General features: G+C 43.5%; 2 protein-coding genes and 1 long non-coding RNA gene across 3 annotated transcripts; 2 read left to right on the top strand and 1 right to left on the bottom strand.

Moving 5' to 3' along the window:
* Positions 1 to 1,731: 1,731 nt before the first annotated feature.
* On the top strand, positions 1,732 to 10,718 carry tmed5 (transmembrane p24 trafficking protein 5). Its single transcript, XM_074669012.1, has 4 exons — positions 1,732 to 2,223; positions 2,789 to 2,886; positions 2,970 to 3,150; positions 7,853 to 10,718. Exons 1-4 carry the CDS (start codon positions 2,035 to 2,037, stop codon positions 8,069 to 8,071), a joined length of 687 nt encoding a protein of 228 aa, XP_074525113.1. The 5' UTR covers positions 1,732 to 2,034; the 3' UTR covers positions 8,072 to 10,718.
* LOC141789547 (uncharacterized) lies at positions 10,489 to 11,728 on the bottom strand. The gene is made up of 4 exons (XR_012598215.1): positions 11,695 to 11,728; positions 11,319 to 11,380; positions 10,884 to 11,072; positions 10,489 to 10,545 (listed from the first exon to the last, which is right to left on the bottom strand). It is a non-coding gene; the product is annotated as an uncharacterized LOC141789547 (long non-coding RNA).
* A 1,348-nt stretch (positions 11,729 to 13,076) lies between these two features.
* On the top strand, positions 13,077 to 18,028 carry pigc (phosphatidylinositol glycan anchor biosynthesis, class C). Its single transcript, XM_074667512.1, has 3 exons — positions 13,077 to 13,156; positions 13,726 to 13,957; positions 16,743 to 18,028. The coding sequence occupies exons 2-3, from the start codon at positions 13,730 to 13,732 to the stop codon at positions 17,394 to 17,396; spliced, it is 882 nt and encodes a 293-aa protein (XP_074523613.1). The 5' UTR covers positions 13,077 to 13,156; positions 13,726 to 13,729; the 3' UTR covers positions 17,397 to 18,028.
* Positions 18,029 to 20,898: the final 2,870 nt, after the last annotated feature.

Here is a 20,898-nt window from a genome sequence, read left to right as displayed (position 1 = left end):
TTTATTTGATTATCACTGTAATACGCAATATTTACGATGATTGGTCAACAATCCTGTGAAATGAAAAGTTGTGGACCTAAAGAACCTCTGACCAAGTACCTGCGTTGCCTTCAAAACAACTGACGGATGCAGTGTGAGGCCACAGCCTAAAAGAACACTGTGTACTTTTTCTACATCACACAACAATTCATTAAATAAATAACTACGGTGGCCCTTAATGCTAACTACGATAACATTACTACAGCAGGAAAAATTTTTTCCATCACCTCCAAAGATGTATACATGTCCTTTCCTTGAATCAAATGTATCATTGTTTTATTGTTCATATGTTTTATTTTTCTCGGGGGAGAAATGAAATAAAATAAAGTTAAACAAACAATATATCAATACAAACATTTGATTTCTCATGGAATTAAAAAAAATCACAGAACACAAAACATTTGTCGAAGCACATAAATATTTAATGAAAGACAAAAACATTTCCTTACACATCAATATTTAATGAAAAAAACTCACCCATCTTAACCAAAACAGTTGATTAGCCTCCCTTAAATTTACCACAACAGATAAATACAAATAGTTTCCTGAAACATTTTTGTTTCTAAAGTAAAGTTGAAATGTAAGAAGTGTTTCATCTAATGATTTTGTGTTTCATGAAATTCTTTTTAACACAGTATATTTGCGTTTCAAATGTTTTTGTTTCCTTGTTTTTTCAGCTTTTTATTATCAAAGAAAATTGTTTTGTATGAGGTTCATCGAAACTTTTCCCACAATTTAAATAATTTTAGATGAAAAAAAAATATTTTCGCATTTTTCTGAAGCTATTTTATTGTTTTATGGAAGTTTTCTTTTCAATTAAAACAGTGTGCTTTGCTTTTCAAGAAATATTTTTGCCGTTTCTGATTTTTCAGTTTGTTTTTTTATTATTTTATCCGCTTACACAATACTTTTTGCGCTTCATGAAATGTCTTTATGTCATGAAATTTGTTCACTTTGAGTGAAAAAAAAATCAGTGTTCGGTGAAATATTGTCTTTCACCCAATATTTTTTGGTAATATATCTGAGGTGTTTTTGAACCCCCCCCCCCCCCCCCAAAAAAAAAAAGATATATATATATATATATATATATATATATATATATATATATATATATATATATATATATATATATATATATATATATATATATATATATATATATATATATATATATATAATCCTTTCAAATACGCTTTAAAAAATCCAATTAAATAAAAAATAAAAAACTATTGGTTGAGTTTATGCCTTAGTGTATGGCACTATTGTTAAAGAGAATTGTATTCTTAGTGAGGCTTTTCTGGATAAAAAGATTTTAAATGAGACAAAATTGTTCAAATACTGCGTAATAGTTCCATGTTTTTATATTTTACCAGGAAGAACATGTGTCTGAGTCACAACTGACAAAATTAAGGCTAGTGAAGAGAAACCTGCACATTTTCCTGAAATGATGACAAAAAAAAAAATATTACAGCCTGTGCCCAAAATGCCCCAATCACACCTTAAAGGCTCAAAAAGATTAACTTTTGAATTCCGTAACTGTACTCGATGGTTGACTGTATCTGTAGTTAATGCTTTCAACGCACGAGGCGCAACAGAACTACACCACCCAGAATGCATTTCAGAAGGTGCCCTTAAACTCCACCTGGTCACGGCTATTTTATATTTGATGTTGTTCGGTGAATGAGTCGGAAAATTCCCCTCACTTATTTTTACTTTTTAAAAAATGATAATAATAAGTTGAGTCGACGTTATCTGAACTGATAAATGTTGTTCTGTGATTGTGGACAGGCGGGGTCCTGTTGGTCTGAGTGTTTACAGAAGTGAAGTTTGGGCGGAAACACTAGCCTCTCCGGTAAATCAAACAGAAGAAGAAGAAGAAGAAGAAACACTCCGTCAGTGGAGCGTGCAGAAGAAGAAGAGTTGGGGCGGTCACAGCTCGCTGCCCCCCGCCGCCCCCTGAGCCTCAGTCGGCAGCTTTTAGACTTTTTTGGCGCTATGGAGTTGTCCCGGGGGATCCTGCGTGTCCTGGCCGTGTTTGTCGCCCTGTTCCCGGATAGGTTGGTGGTGCTGGCCGGCTTCTCTCAGTCCATGGACAGCGACTTTACGTTCACTCTGCCCCCCGGCCGGAAGGAGTGTTTCTACCAGACCATGAAGAGAGATGCCTCTCTGGAGATCGAGTATCAGGTCAGATATAGCTGGGACAATACTGCATTGAAGAACCACTTCTAATCAACACGTTTACACTGTCCGTCAGTCCACGGGTCAGAGCCCCTGTATGAGGGTCAGCACTGACACCCTGTGACATGAACTAACCTGTGGATTCTCTCTGTAATGTCTACATGTTGCTCTCTGGTCTCCATTCACAGACAGACCCCTCTGGTGCGTTTTGTCAGGCAGCTAGCAGGTCAGGTAGCTCACACCTGCATTTTCATATTGTTGGAAACCAGTTATTCAGGAACTGATGCAGCTCAGCTCTGAGTACAGTTTTCTGCCGTGTCAAACAGTGAAGCCATGACAGGGAGGTGTCAGTTTCTGAGCATGTGGTTCGTCTGCTGTGGTGTCTACCATGGAGGACAGTCCAGGCTTATCGCCTCCAGTCTAGACCTTGGAGCACAACTTTCATTCCTCAGATTAGTTACCTATTAGCTGCTCTGCAGAGGGATGGTTCATCTGCACATAAAATAGGAAGAGAAAGAAATATGCTGATGACACTTATTTCCCTCCTCTGGTTTTGTCCCCACATGTGCAGGTTTTAGATGGTGCAGGTCTGGATGTAGACTTCACCATCTCCTCTCCAACTGGCCAAGTGCTGTTCAGTGACAATCGCAAGTCAGACGGAGTGCACACGTAAGTTACACTCATGGAGAGGAAGAGGAAATTATCCTCCCTCTTGTTTTTTTCCAGCATTCAATGCTTGTTGTCCTCTCCAGGATTGAAACTGAGGATGGAGACTACATGTTCTGCTTCGACAACACGTTCAGCTCCGTCTCTGAGAAGCTCATCTTCTTCGAGCTGATCCTTGACAACATGGACACAGGGGAAGACCCTGATGACTGGAAGGAGTATGTTCAAGGGACAGACATGCTGGACATGAAGCTGGAGGACATCATGGTGAGGGTATTGACTGTCTCTGTTTCTCTGTCTGTCTGTCTGTCTGCTGAGTGTCACTGTGCAGGAGTGTCTTTATTTTCCTCTCTCTGGGACTTTCAGACTTTGTCCCTCTGTTGTTGTCTGCCCCTGTGACCGATGTCACTTCGCCAAATGCCCTCGCTGTATAGCATGGGGGTGCGGTGACCCTTCAGGCTGTGTGTAGCCTGTCACATGAACTGAAGCTGTGGTGGTGTGAAGTTTTCCAGCAGAAGCAGCAGGAAAGATTCACTGTGTGTGTGTGTGTGTGTGTGTGTGTGTGTGTGTGTGTGTGTGTGTGTGTGTGTGTGTGTGTGTGTGTGTGTGTGTGTGTGTGTGTGTGTGTGTGTGTGTGTGTGTGTGGTTTGGTCCCCACATTTGGAGACATGTCGTCTTTATTTCTTGTAGCACAGCTTGACAGAGACAGGAAGGGAGAGATAGAGGCCAGTGATGTGCACCAAATCACTCCAGGACCTGGACCTGGAGCTGACCCTGTGACAAGAATTGTAGGCCTTTTGGGGAGGGGACTCTGCTGCTGTGCAAACAGAGCTGGACTGGTGGCCCAGATATGGTGTGTATGGTTCTGGTGATCACAGTTAGACAAACTGAACTGACAGTCCCGGACAGAAACGTCCCAAAGGAGACAGGTTTTTAGACATTTTCTGCAAGTGATGACCTGACAAGCCTGAAGTACCAGAAGACAGCTGTGAAACTGGACACTGAAGCATTAAGGTTCAGGGAGAAGCTTTAGAGCTGTTGTAAATGTTGTGTTAAGGCTTCAGTGCAGTTCTGAGCCTGGCAGCTTCAGGAGCGGTTCGGGTCTGTAATCCTGTGCAGGAGAACCAGACTAGCCCCCTGTACTGACACTGAAACTGATCTGGGTACACATGCTCATGGAAAAACCCTGATGCACTCAAAGTCACAAGGAAAGCAACACAAGAATAGAGCTCAGGGTGAACTGTCACCCACTGGCCCGGGGCAGCCAATTGTTTGAGAGCAGACGCCTGCTCCACCTATCAGCAGAAAGTGACTCCATCTGTGTCAGGAGTCACACAGGCTCCGTTTCAAAGACAGGAAAGAAATGTTCCAGCTGCGCAGGAAGAAACTCACCTGATGGTGCTGCTTCCTTTAGAAACCGTCCCCAGAGAGCTGAGAGCAGCTGAAGTGGTGTGAGTGTGAGGGACGTAAGGGGGACCAACAGAGGCCACAGTGTTACATGCTAATGCATGATCTCTAGCACATTTTTCCACCTTTACTGGTGCAAACATTTCAGAAGCAGGTAAACCTCCCTCAAACAGCCCGACTGTGGTGGCCCTGCAGGTCAACTGCACCAACATTTAAAACATTTCACTGAGGGTCAGAATATTTCAGCTGACACAGAGGAAGTATCAAGGTGCGGGGAAAAAAATCCACAGATCACAAAACTTTTCAGGAAATTCAAAAATCTCTGACAAGTTTTTACAGAACATTAAATATTTCTGAAACTTTTTGGGTTTGAGTGAATTTTGAGGTAAAGTGAATTTTTTTTTTATTTCATACTTTTTTTTTGCTTTTTGTAAATGTTTTTGGGTTTCAGTGATGTGTTTTTGTAGTCTTTTTGTGATTGACCATTAAAGTGATACTCCGGGATGGAACAGGTTGGGTCCTATCACAAGGTTTAGGGTAGAAATTACCCCTACAGCAGTGTTTTTGTGCAGCAGAAGCCCAGAGCGCTCGCACCAAACACCCCCACCCTGCTCCTCTGCACTCAGACGGGGCCATATTTTACTTGACCAAAAACACAAATAAAAGGACTCCCACCCAAAAAATCTGATATTGGTCTGCATTCACGCTTTATTCAGAGATGCCAGATATAAACAAACGCAGGTAGTCTGCCAGGATGAATTATGCAATAACAATGTAAAGATGGGTGATTATGAGAGCCAGTAATGCGCTGAAAATTCGCTGAATAAAGCATGAATGCAGACCAATATCAGATTTTCTCAGTGGGAGTCCGTTTATTTGTGTTTTTGGTCAAGTAAAATATGGCCCCGTCTGAGTGCAGAGGAAACCGGCTGACGAGCAGGGAGGGGGTGATGCAGATTTTGCAATTTTTTACATACTGCCTACTACAGACTGAATTTCAGCCAAAATAGTAGGCACTGCTTGTGTAGTATAAGGTTTTTGGAAGTCAGCCATAGATTAATAAAGTAATATGCTATGGTAAGAGTCACGTCTTTACCACAGTAGGTGATGGTGCTCATGGGAAACAGAGTCTTAATTCCAGAAAAATCTCTTCTGATTCTGGATAGTCCTTAGAGCATCTCTAAGCTAATGCTAAAAAATCTGAAATCACGATTGAGTTAGAAAGCATGTTAAGAAATTTAAAATGGAAATGAGGCACACCTGAAGGTCCATCGCTGCTTTGAAGTATTCAGCTCTCAACTAGAGTGTGCCAAAGCATATCATCTACAACATACCAGTTTAAATATTTAGAGGATATAAATTTGTTGTATTGTGATATTTTCAACGTTGGGACATGTCAACTTGTGACGTTCACTGCAGCATACATAACAACGCCTGAAAACGAGAGCAGCACAGCGGCTGGACTTCTGTCCATGTCTCACACACACACACACACACACACACACACACACACACACACACACACACACACACACACACACACACACACACACACACACACACACACACACACACACATCAGCCAATCAGAAAGCTGTAGGTGACTAGGAGAGGGGAGAGGTTTTGGGAGTTACAGAGATGGGAGAGAATGAGAACATGTGGGACCGTGAGTTTTGATACCTCTGTGACTGTTTGCTTGTCTGTGTAGCCTTTGTGTTTAGTGTGACAGAGCAGTGAGGTGATTCATTACAATAACTCGGTAAAATCTTATTGTGACATCTGAGGGTTTTGTAAATAAAAACACATGGGAATTTCCTGTTTGTATTTAACTGTGCTGTTTGACAGATCTGTACACTGTTTTTGAAGTTTTTTTTGCATTTTAAGTTATAAAAGGGATTCATTACAGGTTTGTGGTTTCCACATTAAAAAAAAGTTTTCTTGCATTTTGTATTTTTAAGCAATTTCAGGTTCAGTGTGTTCATACATTCAATCCAAATGAATGAATGATTGCAAAATCACACAGGTGAGATGCACTGAGGTCGGCCTGTCACGATTAAAAATTTTGCTAGACGATAATTTTCCAAAATATTATTGCCGATATCCTATATTATTGTCAATATTATTTTGATTTTTTCCCATTTTTCATTGATGTAATTATGATAAATGGGATAATAAAGGGAGTACACCATATCAAAAGCAAGAAATTTTAATTTCTTAAGAGTATTTAACTGTAATTAAAAGCTCAAGATCTTTTAAATAAAATAAATTAAACAAAAAATATTAAAACATATACAATAAAACATAGACCCTGTCTTTAAAGAAAAAGTGAAAAGAAAAAACGAAACTCCCAAAAAAAACAACAACAATAAAAACTATAGCCTAAATCAAAGGGAGTTTATACAGTTCCTGAATTGTTTGTAACATGTCCTTTTTCCCAGTCAATCCGTACTGTCTGTCAAACATTTTTAACATTTCTGGCTTTCAACCGTATTGAAGGGCTGCATTTCTTTGGCAATGTAGCTGTCTTTGAGCGCCACCATTTGGCGCTTTTATTTCTATTTACTTTGCAGACCAAAAGCCTCAGTAAGAGCGGATGGTCAAAGAACAAGGCTCTGCTGCACCTCCCCTTCTTCTTCTTCTTTGTCGCCACTATTTTCAAACAAATGCAACATATCAGCTCGTTGGTGTTCATGAGCTCACACTTTGTTCATTCTGATAAAAATCAAAATATTCCCACACTGGGACTGTGGCAGGCGGCTTAAGAACCATGTTTCGTGCCATCACTCGTATTAGCGTGTGTTTCCTCCTTACCCCTCAGGACGCTCCCTTCAGCTCTCTCTGTGTGTACTCGTGAGCAGCCCCGTCTTCACCCCAAAGATCGCATTTTTGACAGATGCTCACCCCGCTGTAAATCTGCTAAATCCACTATAGAACCTATGCACCCCGATGTTAGGAAAGATAGTTGTAGTGAGCCATCTTCTCATTCAGCCTCTTTGGTCCAAAGAGAGGAGGAAAACAAACATGCATGCACGTGTCAGTTTATCGAGGCTGGCAAACTTACCGAGGACGTTTTTATTTATCGTTCGGTTAATCAATTTATTGATTATCGTGACAGGCCTACACTGAGGAAACACCGATAATATCAATGAGAAATATCAATGTATTTGGAGTTCTTCATTCTGGTTTGATTGTATGCATCAAAGCTTCATCTCAAGGCTAAGGTAAAATAATATCATCTACGCATCGTATATTGTGATGTGGCCTAAAAATATCCAGATATGACTAAAATGCCATGTCCTCCAGCCCTACTCTCAGCATTTTCTGCCATCTGCATCTCCTGTTTGTCATGACTGAAGTGTTGTTGTTTGATGGTGGCACGTTCACCTCAGTAATCACTGAAACAGTTTGTAACCTATGCTTGGTGGTATCTGTGAGTTTTGACCAATCAGAAACAAGTATTAAATCTTGTCTGAACACATCCATCTGCGTGCTCACTCAGCTGTGAGTAACTGTGACTGTGGTGATCCCAGCAGCAGTGTGACTTTGTGCTTCTGTCTCACAGGACACCATCAACAACGTCAAGGCCCGATTAGGGAAGAGTGTTCAGATCCAGACCGTGCTGCGGGCGTTTGAGGCTCGGGACAGAAACCTCCAGGAGAGCAACTTTGACCGGGTGAACTTCTGGTCGGTGGTAAACCTGGTCATTATGGTGCTGGTGTCGGCGGTTCAGGTGTACCTGGTTCGCTCGCTGTTTGATGATAAGAGAAAATTCCGCACATAACCCCCACACACACACACATGCACACACATACACACACACACACACACACACACACACACACACATGGATGGACACCTGCTACCAGGACCCTGTGGGGCTGTTTTTGCAGAATTTTAACGACACACACACACACACACACACACACACACATACACACGCACACACACACACACACACACACACACACACACACATACACACACACGCACACACACACACACACACGCACACACGCACACGCACACGCACACACACGGACATCCTCTTGAACAAACTTACCACTGTTGTTACTCTGACCTTCAGTGCACTGGAGTCAAAGGGACACTGGAGTCTGGATCAGGAACTTGTAACGGTCTTTCCTCCAAAGTCAGTGTGTCCCTCTTTAAAGTTACTGTTTTATCGTCTTCCTCGGCTGCTCACTCCTCCCAGACAGAAACAAACAAGCACGTTTATGATGTGACTATTTTTCTAACAGAGCATCAAGTTTTGCTGCCAAAACGTCTGTTTTTTGTCCTGGACGTGTTTTTATTTGAGCTGCACTCAATGAAGAAGTGAAGGATTTATTTCTGCCAAACAGGAGTGGGCTCAGTCTGCTGGGGGGTCTTCCTCTGAAGTGTTCCTTTCTGTCTTACTGAGAAGCCTTATTAGTGTTGTGTCAGGCTCTGAGGTCCTGAGAAAAGGATCTTGTTGCCATTGTGTTGTTTATAAAGGCTATAGACTTTTTAGAAACTGATGCCAGGAACAAAAAAGACTCAAAGACAACCAACAAGTATGCCTGTCATCTCATGGACTCAGCCCCATCATTGATTTCTGTAACATTAAACCTGCTGTCTTTTCTGTTGTCAGTATTTTTAAAGATTTAAAATGTCTACAGAGCAAGAAAACAGTCAAACACACAAATAAACACAAAAATAAAAGAAATGAATAAATAAAGCCTGTTATGGTCGAAACCAGGGTTTAAGACTGTTTAGGTGACATGATGTCACGTCAGGTCAAGAACTCGGCAGCAGTTACTTATGTTAGCCAAACTACTGATCAGTTTCCAAGTATATTGCTACAAAAAGACTAGCAGAGGCTACGCTAATCAAGCTAGCATATTCACCAGCAGCAACAACAGTAGACTAGCTACTTTTCAGCTAGCAAAACAGATACTGCATTAACCTTGCTGCTGCTTAGCTAGCCGAACAGCTGTTATATTAACCTAGCTGCTGCTCAGTTAGCCTCACAGCTGCTACATTAACCTGGCTGCTTGTTAGCTAACCACTCAGTTGTTCCATTAACCTAGCTGCTGCTCATTTTGCAACAAAGCTGCTGTATTTACCTAGCTGCTGCTTAGTTAGCCAAGTTTTTTTGATGCTAGCTTGGCTCATTACTACATTAGCCTTGCTGCTTATCTGTCAGCTAACCTGCTGCTTACATAGCCAGGCAGCTTGTTTGTTTATAATTGGCTTCCACATTTGCTAAGCCATTGTACACTAAGACAAGCAGCTGCTATGCTTGCCTAGCTGCTGCTACCACATGCTCTTAACAGCTGCAACATTAGCCCTTCTTCTGATGCTGCTCTACTAGCTTTAATGTTATTACATTCATTGAGCAGTAGCTAAGTTAGCCAGGCTGATGGTATGTTAGCTTAGCTAGAGTCACTCTTTCTTACAGGTTAGCATAGCTTTGGTGATATTAACTAGGTCTTTGAAAAACAGTGGCAGCTGTCAGTTCCACTCAGGATTAGCATTGAAGCTAGCATCCATTTAACACTAGAGTAATAACTAGCTAGCCCCAGGTGTCTGAGAGGTTCTGGTTTGGTTTTGGTGTCAGGGTGTGTTGGTTGATGAATCGGTATCTGGACAGTGATACTAAAATCACTGCTAAAGATGCTAACACTACGCTTAGGCCCAAAAGATGAAGAGGAGTCTCCTGCCCTGCTCTCCTCTGCCACTGGCAGCTCCATCACAGGCCTCACGCCTCGTGCCCTACACCTTGCGCCTCATGCCCCATGCCTGTTGCCTGTTGCCTCATGCCCCCAAGCCATGCGCCTCATGCCCCACACCTTGTGCCTTAGGCCTACTGGCTGGAGGGTCGGAGGGTTGGACAGATTTTAGATTGGGAGGGTGGTGTCCTCTTACACCCACCTACTGTGAGAAGATGTGTCGCTGGCTGTCTCTCTGGTGACACAGGTCTATTTCTATCCCCCTGACACCTGGAAGGTCATTTGTACAGCCGTGTGTGTGATCCTGAGCCACCCTGCTTTCTGCTCTATCATCAACAGTCTGATGAGTCCTCGGCTCCGCCTCTGAACCCACAGAACATCGTGTTATTGTTTTTCCTCTGAGCATCATGTAAAGTCTGTTTTTGTCCTGATGGGTGAATGAAGTCATTGTTTCAGACTCTGCAGCAGCTTTAAACATCTTTTATTACGCCTCAGCTCCACACACCACAGGGTTGGAGGCACCATGCTGCCGTCTCCTCTCCTTGCCCTGTAAGGACACAGAGAGTCTAGATGAGAACATCAGTTTCTGTGTTTTGAGCCTGCATTGACACACAGGATCATCTGCCTCAGTCTTTTCCCTCCTGGTCTCACTGTGAGGCTCAGTGTTTGCGTTTGAAATCTGCATGTTGAGAGTCTTAAAGTGATGCTCCAGTTTTGGAAAAATAAAGGTCTAAAAATAATTCTTAGTATTTCTTTATAACCAGAAGGAACCTGTGGCTGAGTGTTTCTACTTCCCTGAAGCAGCAGAGTGAGGGTGACTTTTTGTTTGTTCTCTTCCTGTCCTGAACTTTTAAACCTGAATAAGTTAATCCCAAACTTTCTGACCTGTGCTTTGGTCCAACTGAGACCACAAAGCCTGAGTGGATCCATCCCCTGGATGAAAGTGTGTTCCTTCAGCGGCGAATGAGAGAGGACTTCTTCCGGATGTGTAACTGCACAGGCCGGATGATGAGACACTCCTGCAGAGCAGAGACTGGGCATTTGGGGATGCACAGCTGGCGGCATGCAGCAGATCTGAGGGACGGAACGGGATTGGTTGGTCTTAATGTGTCTTTACGTGTGACTAAACATGTGTTTAACAAATGCAGTTCTGTAAGATACAGAACTAAAATAGACTGTCCTCTTCCCCTCTTCCCTTGCTTTACCATATTTCCGTCAGCTTATCATGTACATGGTTCCTTGGCTGAACAGGCACTAAAACACTCACTTTGCATTGTTTAATGTACAGATGTGAATATGACCAGGAGAGTTAGAACTCACAGGTGCTGGGATGAGGATCCAGTCCAGCTGGAAACAGTTGTTTTGTTGGAGAAAGTTCCTGTCTGCAGGTGAAGACAAAGATATAAATGAGAGAGACATGTTAACGCCAATGTCCTGTACTGAAATCAACAGGGTTCTTGGTTCAAAGTCAAACAGTGACACCATTTTAGAAAAGTTTGAGTCCAAGCATTAGCTTTCATCAACAGAAAGCTAAATCCTCATTAAAACATCTCGGTGCGGGATTTGTGAAAGCCCTCAAACTTTCAGAGATTGTGTTTTGATTGTAAAGTTTTAAGTTACGACTCACATGTCTGAGAGTTCAAGAAGGTGCAGAGCTATCAGGTGCACCATAGGTGCTTCTGTGTACATGGTTTACCTGACTGCTGGAGCTGGAGCAGACTGGATTCTTCTTCACAACGCTCACAGAGTGCTGCTGTCCAGGTTTCAGGGTGCTGCTGAACACAGAAAATCAGTGTTCTCATCCAAAGCAGCTCAAACCATCAACATCATGGGAGCATCATGAGAGCATTATGGGAGCATCATGAGAACATTATGGGAGCATCATGGGAGCATCAATAGACAGGCTGTGTTACCTATCGGCACCTAAGTGAAGAGGTGGGTTTGGTATTTTAAAGGAGGGTCCACAGATGTTCAGCACAGACACCTGTTAGAGGAAGGAAACACTCAGTTATCAGTTAAATATTCTGGGTTAAAACACATTTCAAAGAGTTTTTAAAATAGCTCCTTAACACACAATGACCGGAAATATCCCCAAGGAGCACTATCACACAGGTGGGCAGGCAGAGCAGTTTCCAGACCAGGACTCACCCTGACTCCATGGATAAACCAACATGAGGAACAAACTCAACTCTCAGAGGAAAGAACGCGATAATGTTTATTTGTATAAATGTTAAAGGGTTGGCTTTATGAATGAGATGGCCCTGCCTTCAAATGACTGTTATTGTGTATATTAATCATGAATTAATCATGAAATTTCCCCCTCGGGGATCAATAAAGGTAGTCGGATTCTGATATTATTATTATTATATCCAGGCTGGAGCCTATCCCAGCTGTCATTGGGCGAGAGGCGGGGTACACCCTGGACTGGCCTGTCAATCACAGGGCTGACAGACATACAGACAACCATTCTCACACAGACTCACACCTATGGGTCTATTAACCTGGTGAGCATGTTTTTGGACTGTGGGAAGAAGCCGGAGTACCCAGAGAGAACCCACGCATGCACTGGGAGAACATGCAAACTCCACACAGAAAGGCCCACCGGCCAAGTTGGGAATCAAACCGGTGACCTTCTTGCTTTGAGGCTGCAGCGCCAACCGTTGCACCACTGTGCAGCCCTATTATAATACTTTATTATATTTTTTTATTTAATTTATTTTTAAAGGGACACAATATTCAACATAAATGTCACCATTTGATGCATTGTACCAGAGTTAGCTTAAAGCTAGTTTACGTTTGCAGTCCCTTGGCAGGTCACAGTTAAAACATCACATTTTAGCAAAAACTCACATGCTTATATACACACACACACGCGCGCATGCAGCATGCACACACACACATACACGCACACACACATGAAAAAACACAAGCTATGTTATGTTATGTTATATATCTGTTTGTATGTTACAGTCGCTGATGTATACCAGCCATAGACTGTATAACGTTTAACAGACACTATAAGCAGCAGGCTAAATATTTGTCAGCTCTGATGACGCCACACAGCAGGGGGCGCTGTGAGCTCTATGAGACGGAGCTTCACTTCCGGGCTAAAGACATGTCGAGATAGTAGCCTCTTCGCTGTACACACACCGGTCCAGGTAAAGTAGGCTTCTACTGATCATTCCTGCAATCTGACAGGTTGCTAGAGGGTTACCTGTCTCAGATACACTTGTAAATCGTATTATTTTGTCGCGGTGTTAAACCCGGAAGTGGTGAGGGTTAAGAATTAACGGATGATAAACTAACAGCTAGCCTTAGCCTGTTAGCTTCTATGCTTTGGAAAACTGATGAAGTTGAATGACAGAATCCGATTCGTTTGTCCATTATACTGTTCACACTTCGTTTAACTCAATAAATGCAGCTGCTTAAGTTCAGCGACAGCTTCGCCAACACCATAACAGTACGTGCACCAAAATAAAAGAAAATCTACATTACCACAGCACGAGAATAGATTTGCATTAAGACCAACATCCGGGATATGTCGGGGACAGACCTGAAAAATTCCTAAACAATGAACAAATGAACCTGATCAGGTACACTCCAGAAGAACTCAGGAAAGGCTGGGCTGTGATTCAGTCTGCTGTCTGCTGGGAGACTTCTGGCTCAAGCCTAGATTTGCAGACTTGTTCACATCTAACTAGTTGTTGTTTTTCTTGTTTGTGGTCAGGGTGATGGGGCCTGATGGGGCCCCGGGGCCCACTGTGCCCTGGCGGAAGGTTTTGTGGGAAAGGCAGCCGTTCCCTGACAACTACGTGGACCAGCGGTTTCTGGAGGAGTTGAGGAGGAACGAGGGGATCAGACAGTACAGATACTGGGCTGTGGTGAAGGAAGCTGGCTTCGTGGGACAGCAGCTGTCCTGTGTGGCCCTGTTTATCTCTCTGTGGCTCTACATGGAGCAGGTAAGACTCTGTGACCAAGCTGTGGTTCTGTTTGACTCTGTAAATATATAGGGGCTTTTTCCATTCTGAGAAATGTTGGTACAGTTAAGCCTGGCCCACACTAAGGACTCTAGGGCCGATTTGACCCTGTTTCAACCTTTCTGACAATCTGATCCGGGACCAAAGTCAGCCCCAATGTTTAGGCAAGATTATCTAGTGTGAGCGGGCGACGGATCAATCTTAAACCACACAATCATCTTACAGACTCGTAGAAGCTGCCCCGATAATTATTTATCTAGATGGTTACGCCTTCCATTTTCACTGAGGATGTCAACAGCCTATCAGAGACAGCCGCCATCGCCATCAACTGGACAGACAGCTCATGTTGTCTACTAACCATGTCTCCATCCAGATGTGTTTTGTCTTCTTTTTACTTTTCTCACTGCAAATATTGGCTACAGCAATCAGAGCTCTAGTCTCCTTCCTCTCCCCTGTGAGATCAGGGCTCCACATTACAACTGGTCCACTTGCCCTGATGAGCAAATAAAAGACTCCAGACCAGCTGACTGTGCTCTCCACTGGCCCACTCAGCCCGTTAAATCATACCTTTAAAAACAAAAACATAACCGCATCGTTTTCGTACAGTAGCATACTCTGGGTTTGTCAGAGTTCAGTGTGAGATCAGCTCATTATTGACTAATTCAGCAAGTGTTTAATGTCTATCTCTGCACGCATGGTAAATAAAAGACATAGCTGCAGACGACTCCTCTGTGCTCTCCCTGGTGATGCGTCAAAAACATCAGATCAAACAACTTATCACTTGTGGTGTGTAACTCTCTCTGGCTAGATAATCTTAGTGAAATCCTGTAGTGTGTGCTGGTTTTTATTTTCAAATCTTGTGTGTGTGTTTAAGATTTAAGAGAAGATGGTCTGGGAAGATGTGTGTGATACCAGCTGTTTTCAGAATCTTTGAAGACTTTAAACTCCTGGGCCCGTATTCACAAAGCTTCTCAGAGTCCTCTCAGAGAGCTCCTAACTTATCCTAAAAATTCCTAGCAAGAAGTCTTTGTGCAAGAGTGATTCAGAAAGCTTCTGAGAGCAGCTCTGAACAAGGAGGAAACAGAAACTTTTATCCAAGTGAGGATGTGTGGTTGACCTAGTTGCTAGGTATGATACAGTCTCCTGAGAGCTCTGATTGGTTGTTACAAAAAGAGGAAAAGATGAGGGGGAAAAATGCTCCGTGCTCCTTATAATGAATGGACAGTAAAATCAACAGATCACATAACTCAGACTGTATCAAGAAATGTATAACCATGAGATTTATTTTATATCATGCTGATGAAACTCAGCCAAATAAAATTAATAGCGACACAGCTTCAAATGTTTGAACGCACCTCATTCACACACCCATGATACTGATTGGTTATTGATCCGTTTACAGTCCATTTCTACTCGATGTGTTTGAATTTAATGGTGTGGAGACTCAGCTGTCAGCACTTCCTGCGATTGCTGGCGTCCTTTGAAAAAGCAGTTTGATTTTGCGGAACGACCAAAACAACAAACGACATGGATAAAAAAAAAGAACCAGACAGAAGAGCCTGCTGTCGGAAAGGCTCATGGAGGAGAATAAAAGAGTACTGAGAGGGAACTTGGGTCTCGAGATCATGGCACAAGGGAAGAGGCAGACTTGGGAACGCCTTGCCCAACACATCAATGTGTCTCTCCCTCTCCTCAACTTCCATCTTTTCCCCGGCTCTGCCCCTGCCCCGCTCCTTCCTCCTCTCTATCAGGCTCTTACAACTTTTACAACAAAACTCCACTGAGGAAAACACAGTTGGACTCCGTGATGACACGTGCAGGCAAATCAAGCTTTACAGAATTTACCTTCAAAACCTGTCTCCTCAGCAACTTTCACCCAAGCCTGCTCCTTTTTTTTCCAGTTTCTGTAGAGTACACACGTCGTATCGTATAACTCTGGATGATGACACACCGCACTGATTGTTTTCTCCATCTTACAGCAGGGTCGGAGTCGGAGCAGGTGGCGGTTTTCCCCCCAACGTCATAAAATCAGTGACGTCATGAGGAAATGTCATCACTGATTGGCTGCTGTGGCACAGCCTCATGCACATTTCCGTCAAAATTTTCAACTGGAGAGTTTAGGCGTCTGCCACCCAAAACGCGTTGACACTCTAAACACGCCGTCCAGGGTGAATCGGCGTCTAAACACGTCTTTGCATTGACTTTGTATGTAATCTTGACGCAAATTCACATTTGGTGTGGCCGTACCATTAGGCTTCTTAAAAGTCCTCCTCCCTCCTCCTAACAGTTTTTCACCTTAGGAGCTCTCCTAAGCCTTAAGACACTTTGTGAATAACTTTTATCTTACCAAGGAAAATTCTAAGAAAAATCTTAGAATCTGAGGAATTCTAAGATTTTTCTCAGAATGATGTCACTAAGAGTTATTTTTAACTAGGATACTTTGTGAATTAGGGCCCCGTAGTATGAGTCAGGCTCTGGAGGGTGCTGATGATGTCATCACATTGTAAGGCTGATGTTTTCATCCAGCAGAGTGTGTGAGCCTGTTTTTCAGGTTCATTCTCTTTGTATTCTTTAATCACATGTTCAGAAATGTGAGCTGAGTCACTGCCAGGTTCCTGTCCCTCCCCGCCCCAAGCCTGAGAGTGCTAGTATCCTGTGCAGCCACAGGAGCACTCCCTGAGTGACCCAAACATGCTGGTGTTGGCCCGCCATGTCTGCTCCATTCTCTGTCTCTGATCAACCCCCTCTCTGTGTTTTTTCCCCCCAGGGTCTGCTGTGTCCTGAGACTCTCCTGTGGGGCAGCCTGGTCTGCGCCTTGTTGGGTTATGGACTGTATCAGTCCCTGTTGCCCCAGGTGGAGTCGGGCTGCGAGCCTCGGACTGGTCTGGCTGACCTGCAGAGCGCTGCGATCTTCCTCTCCTTCACTTTCGGCTTCTCTCCGGTTCTGAAGACGCTCACAGAGTCGGTGAGCACAGACACCGTGTACGCCATGTCCGCCATCATGCTGCTAGCACACCTGGTGTCCTTTCCCTATGCCCAGCCGTCCCCGCCGGGCAGCCTGTCCCTGAACGCAGCGCTGTTTGCCTCGGTGTGTCTGGCCTCCAGGTTGCCCGGGGCTCTGCACACCTTCGCCATGCTGAGCTGTGCGCTGATGGTGTTCGCCCTGTGGCCGTGCCTGCTGCAGAGGCTCAAAGAGACTGCACCCGGACACTTCACCGGGGTGTGTGTTGGGGTGTGCGTCGGAGGAGTGGGGGGGCTGGGGTCACAGTCACCAGGGGGCGCTGTGCTGTTGGCCCTGGCTTTAGGGAGTGTGACTCTGCTCTGCCCCCTGCTGTTAGTGTGTCTGCAGCGACACAAAGACAACATCCATGGACCGTGGGACGAGGCCGAGATCCACGAGGACCTGAGCAGGCTCAGCTGATCCACACAGCAGAGACACTGACTCACTGTACGACTAACAGACAGACCCAGTGATCATGTGACCACACCTGTCTGAGCGGCCATGACACTCTGCACACACTCCACTCCAAAGTCAGCTCTGTTTTATCATGTTGTTTAACTGTATGAAGTGTGTGTGCGTGCGTGCGTGCGTGCGTGCGTGCGTGTGTGTGCGTGTGTGCATGTGCGTGTGTGTGTGTGTGGGTGAGTGGGTGCAGACTTTAACATGAGGTCCTAGTATCTGATAGTTTTTACTGAAGTCAAAGATGGTGTGTGTTGATGAGTGTTTCACAGCGTGTGTGAATGAAGAGAACTGAGGCTCAGTTCATCCTGAGTAAAAGTTTGATTCTAATAAAGAAACTAAAGCCTCTCCGTGTCCTCAGGATCTTTCTGTGTCCTCTGTGATGACAGAGGCTGTCTTTCCACTATATCATTTTGCAAAATGAAAGCCATAGTTCTGAAGTTTAGATGAAGTACAATTGTGCCTTGCTGGTGTTTCCATTCAGAGTAGAAATGCACACAATTTTATTCAAGTAAAACATAATGTTCATCCAGATGCTGCGCTGGTGATGATGCTATTTCGTGAACATCAGTGTTTTTATTCACTGGTCAATGTCAGCCGTGATCACGCCAACCCAAAACAGGCAGAACAAAACACTGTGAGATATATATATATATATATATATATATATATATATATATATATATATATATATATATATATATATATAAATAGAAAATAATTTATCCCCGAGGGGAAATTCAGGATATATATTCAGAATATATCGTCCTGGAGGGGGAGTGTAGGGTGCGGTTTTAAAAAGGCCCGCTCACAGCCTTTCTGACGCTTAGAAAACTTCAACATCTGCTCTGAACACAGAACTAACAGTAGAGCTGTTAAAGTGTGAAGACCAGAGTCCGTGTGTGTGGCAGTGGACACGGACGAGGAGGTGAGGGAGGAGCGTTGCTATGACAACGTGACAGGTTTTTTGTGAAAACGGTGTTTCCATTGCGCTTTTGCGATAAACATCTCTATGGAAACTGACGAAAAACCACCTCATGAGAGCGATAAGACTTTTCCCTTTATCATTTTACCATTTTCTTCTTAATTTGGTGTTTCAGTTTCCATTCTTTTATTGCGATATTTAGGTTTTGTGTAATTCTTGGTGTGATAGAAACAGAGCTTCTGACTCCTCTCGGCCTCTTCTGTGAGGAGGAATGAAAACATGAAGATGACCTGGGAACAGATCCGCCCTGATAACGCTTCATACCCCGATCCATGAATCAAACCTGTGGCCATCACACTCCCCCCAACTGTCATCACTCCCAGTGCGTGTGTGTGTGTGTAGTACTGTGTGCTGATCGCTAGGTGGCGTACCTTCACCTCTCCCTGTCTGGGTCTCCTGTTGCTCACACTCTCTGCCTCTCTGCTCCTCTGCTCAACCGGCTGTAGAGGCGTCATTACCCCGGGGGGAAGCCGACTCTGACGCTGCTCAGTCTGTCTGAGCTGAGCGGCTCCCCGCTGCTACGAGGACCGACAGACGTCAATATGACGTCACTACGTCACACTTAGAGCCCTGGTACACGTTGCTGTTGTTGTTAGGGTTTTAAAAGGAAAATACTAAAATCATATTAATGTACTCTGAACAGTTTGATGAATGATCTGTATTGGTTTATTTTAAGTGTCACCTGTTGGTACCTTTATTTTTTTCCCCTGTTTGATGAAAAATAAATAAATAACTTCATAAACTTTGCTCCATCTCATCTATTGTTTCCTGTTATAAAAAATAGTCATGAGTTAATAATTAAAGAGTGTGATGTGTTCAGTGTATCAGAGAAATGCTGGTCCTTATTTGGTTGTTTTTGTTATTGAGGTATGAAGCTCTTAAAGCTAGCTGACTATCTGTCAGGGTCTAAATCTGAGCTAAGGTTGTTTAAAACCACATACAGTAAAACTTTCATCAGTAGACATATTTCACAGCTGACAGAGAAGACTGTATCTGAGTTCTCTTAGCAGTACTGTGATCCGTGTGGTGCTGTGTTCCCTTTGTGGTTCTTTGTTCCCTTTGTGGTTCTGTGTTCTCTTTGTGGTTCTGTGTTCTCTTTGTGGTTCAGTGTTCTCTTTGTGGTGCTGAGTTCTTTTGCAGTGCCTAGTTTTGTTTTGTTTTTGGTGTTTTTTTTTGCTGTGCTTTGTTCTTGTGCAATGCTGAGTCCTTTTCTGGAACAGAACTAGAGCAAAATGTTTTTACACCACTTAAATGTATACTGAGGACTGTCCGTTGTCCCTTACATAACCATGGAGTGAGTAACTTACAATACGCCAGAAAAATGAGGAGTGGAGGGTGACAACATGAAGTTTAATTAGACTGCCTGATGTGTGTCCATATACTACATACAGTAGCTCTGTATCCAGGCCAGTTTTCCTACTAGATAGATAGATAGATAGATAGATAGATAGATAGATAGATAGATAGATAGATAGATAGATAGATAGATAGATAGATAGATAGATAGATAGATAGATAGATAGATAGATAGATATATGATAGATAGGAACTTAATCGCTTGGGAAGGTTCCCTCTGGAAATTCAGATGTCAGCAGCAGGTAAAACCAATAATACAGCACACAGCTAATAAACAGACAGTATATTGTTTGATGTACATAGGATCAGCAATAAGAATCTCTGAATATGACAGTAGGCAGGTTAATTCTGAGTTAGCAGTAATAGTAAGTAAGAATCCAAGTAGTTGTGTCCTTATCAGTCATTCTGATGACTATACTGATGTCATATCCTGCTACTGGAGTGTTTTGTTGTGTTCAGAGACATCTCCACACCTCTCAGTCAAAGATCAGTCAGCTCTGGATGAACGTGTCAACCTGCCGCATGTTTTCAGTTGAATATTTTGCACATATCAACCAAACTCCTGATAATGTCCTAAAGCCTTCAGGGTGAGAAGTGTGCATGAACACACAAACGCAACTATCAGCCTGACTGTGTCTGGACTTCACCCTCCAGACCCTAACTTACATTTCTACTGGCTGTCAGAGACCTTAATGTGAGCATGAAAGAGGAGACATCTTAGGGAACGATCACTGCAAGCAGGGGGGAGGCCATCTTGGTTCATGGGGGCGGTGCAGAACCAGAGAAAGGTCCGTCCTCTGTGAGTACGGAACCAAAGAAAGGTTGGATTCTTCACAAGTGAATCCCTAACACTGCAGAGCTGCCCTCTATGCCTGTTCATGGGAACTGAAACTTTAATCTCCATCTGAAAAAGAGAGAACCTTTCTGTTTTTCTCTGGGGGAGATTCTGTGTCATGACTCATCCTGAAGGATTACAGCTGTTTCTGTTGTTTCTCTTCAGGTCTCTGCAGCCTGAGTCTGACAGAAGGGACCAAACACTGCTCCAGTCAAAACTACACCTTCAATCCAGGAGAGCATTAGAGGAGCAGCCACACACAGACCTGCGCTCATCAGCCAGGGTTC

This window comes from Halichoeres trimaculatus, unplaced genomic scaffold, assembly GCF_033239565.1.
Source record: "Halichoeres trimaculatus isolate MK-OKI-2021-1 unplaced genomic scaffold, fHalTri1.1 fHalTri1_scaffold_4, whole genome shotgun sequence".
NCBI classification, from domain to species: Eukaryota; Metazoa; Chordata; class Actinopteri; order Labriformes; family Labridae; genus Halichoeres; species Halichoeres trimaculatus.
The sequence above is the reverse complement of the archived record's forward strand: the minus strand, read 5'-3'. Positions and strand labels throughout refer to the sequence as shown.

What these genes read in the sequence shown, in the direction of transcription:
- tmed5 (XM_074669012.1), top strand. Translation starts at nt 2,035, where the DNA reads ATGGAGTTGTCCCGGGGGATCCTGCGTGTCCTGGCCGTGTTTGTCGCC. An exon ending in CTCTGGAGATCGAGTATCAG is followed by an intron (nt 2,224 to 2,788) that starts GTCAGATATAGC and finishes CCACATGTGCAG; the next exon opens with GTTTTAGATGGTGCAGGTCT. An exon ending in AAGTCAGACGGAGTGCACAC is followed by an intron (nt 2,887 to 2,969) that starts GTAAGTTACACT and finishes TGTCCTCTCCAG; the next exon opens with GATTGAAACTGAGGATGGAG.
- pigc (XM_074667512.1), top strand. Translation starts at nt 13,730, where the DNA reads ATGGGGCCTGATGGGGCCCCGGGGCCCACTGTGCCCTGGCGGAAGGTT. An exon ending in TGTGGCTCTACATGGAGCAG is followed by an intron (nt 13,958 to 16,742) that starts GTAAGACTCTGT and finishes TTTTCCCCCCAG; the next exon opens with GGTCTGCTGTGTCCTGAGAC.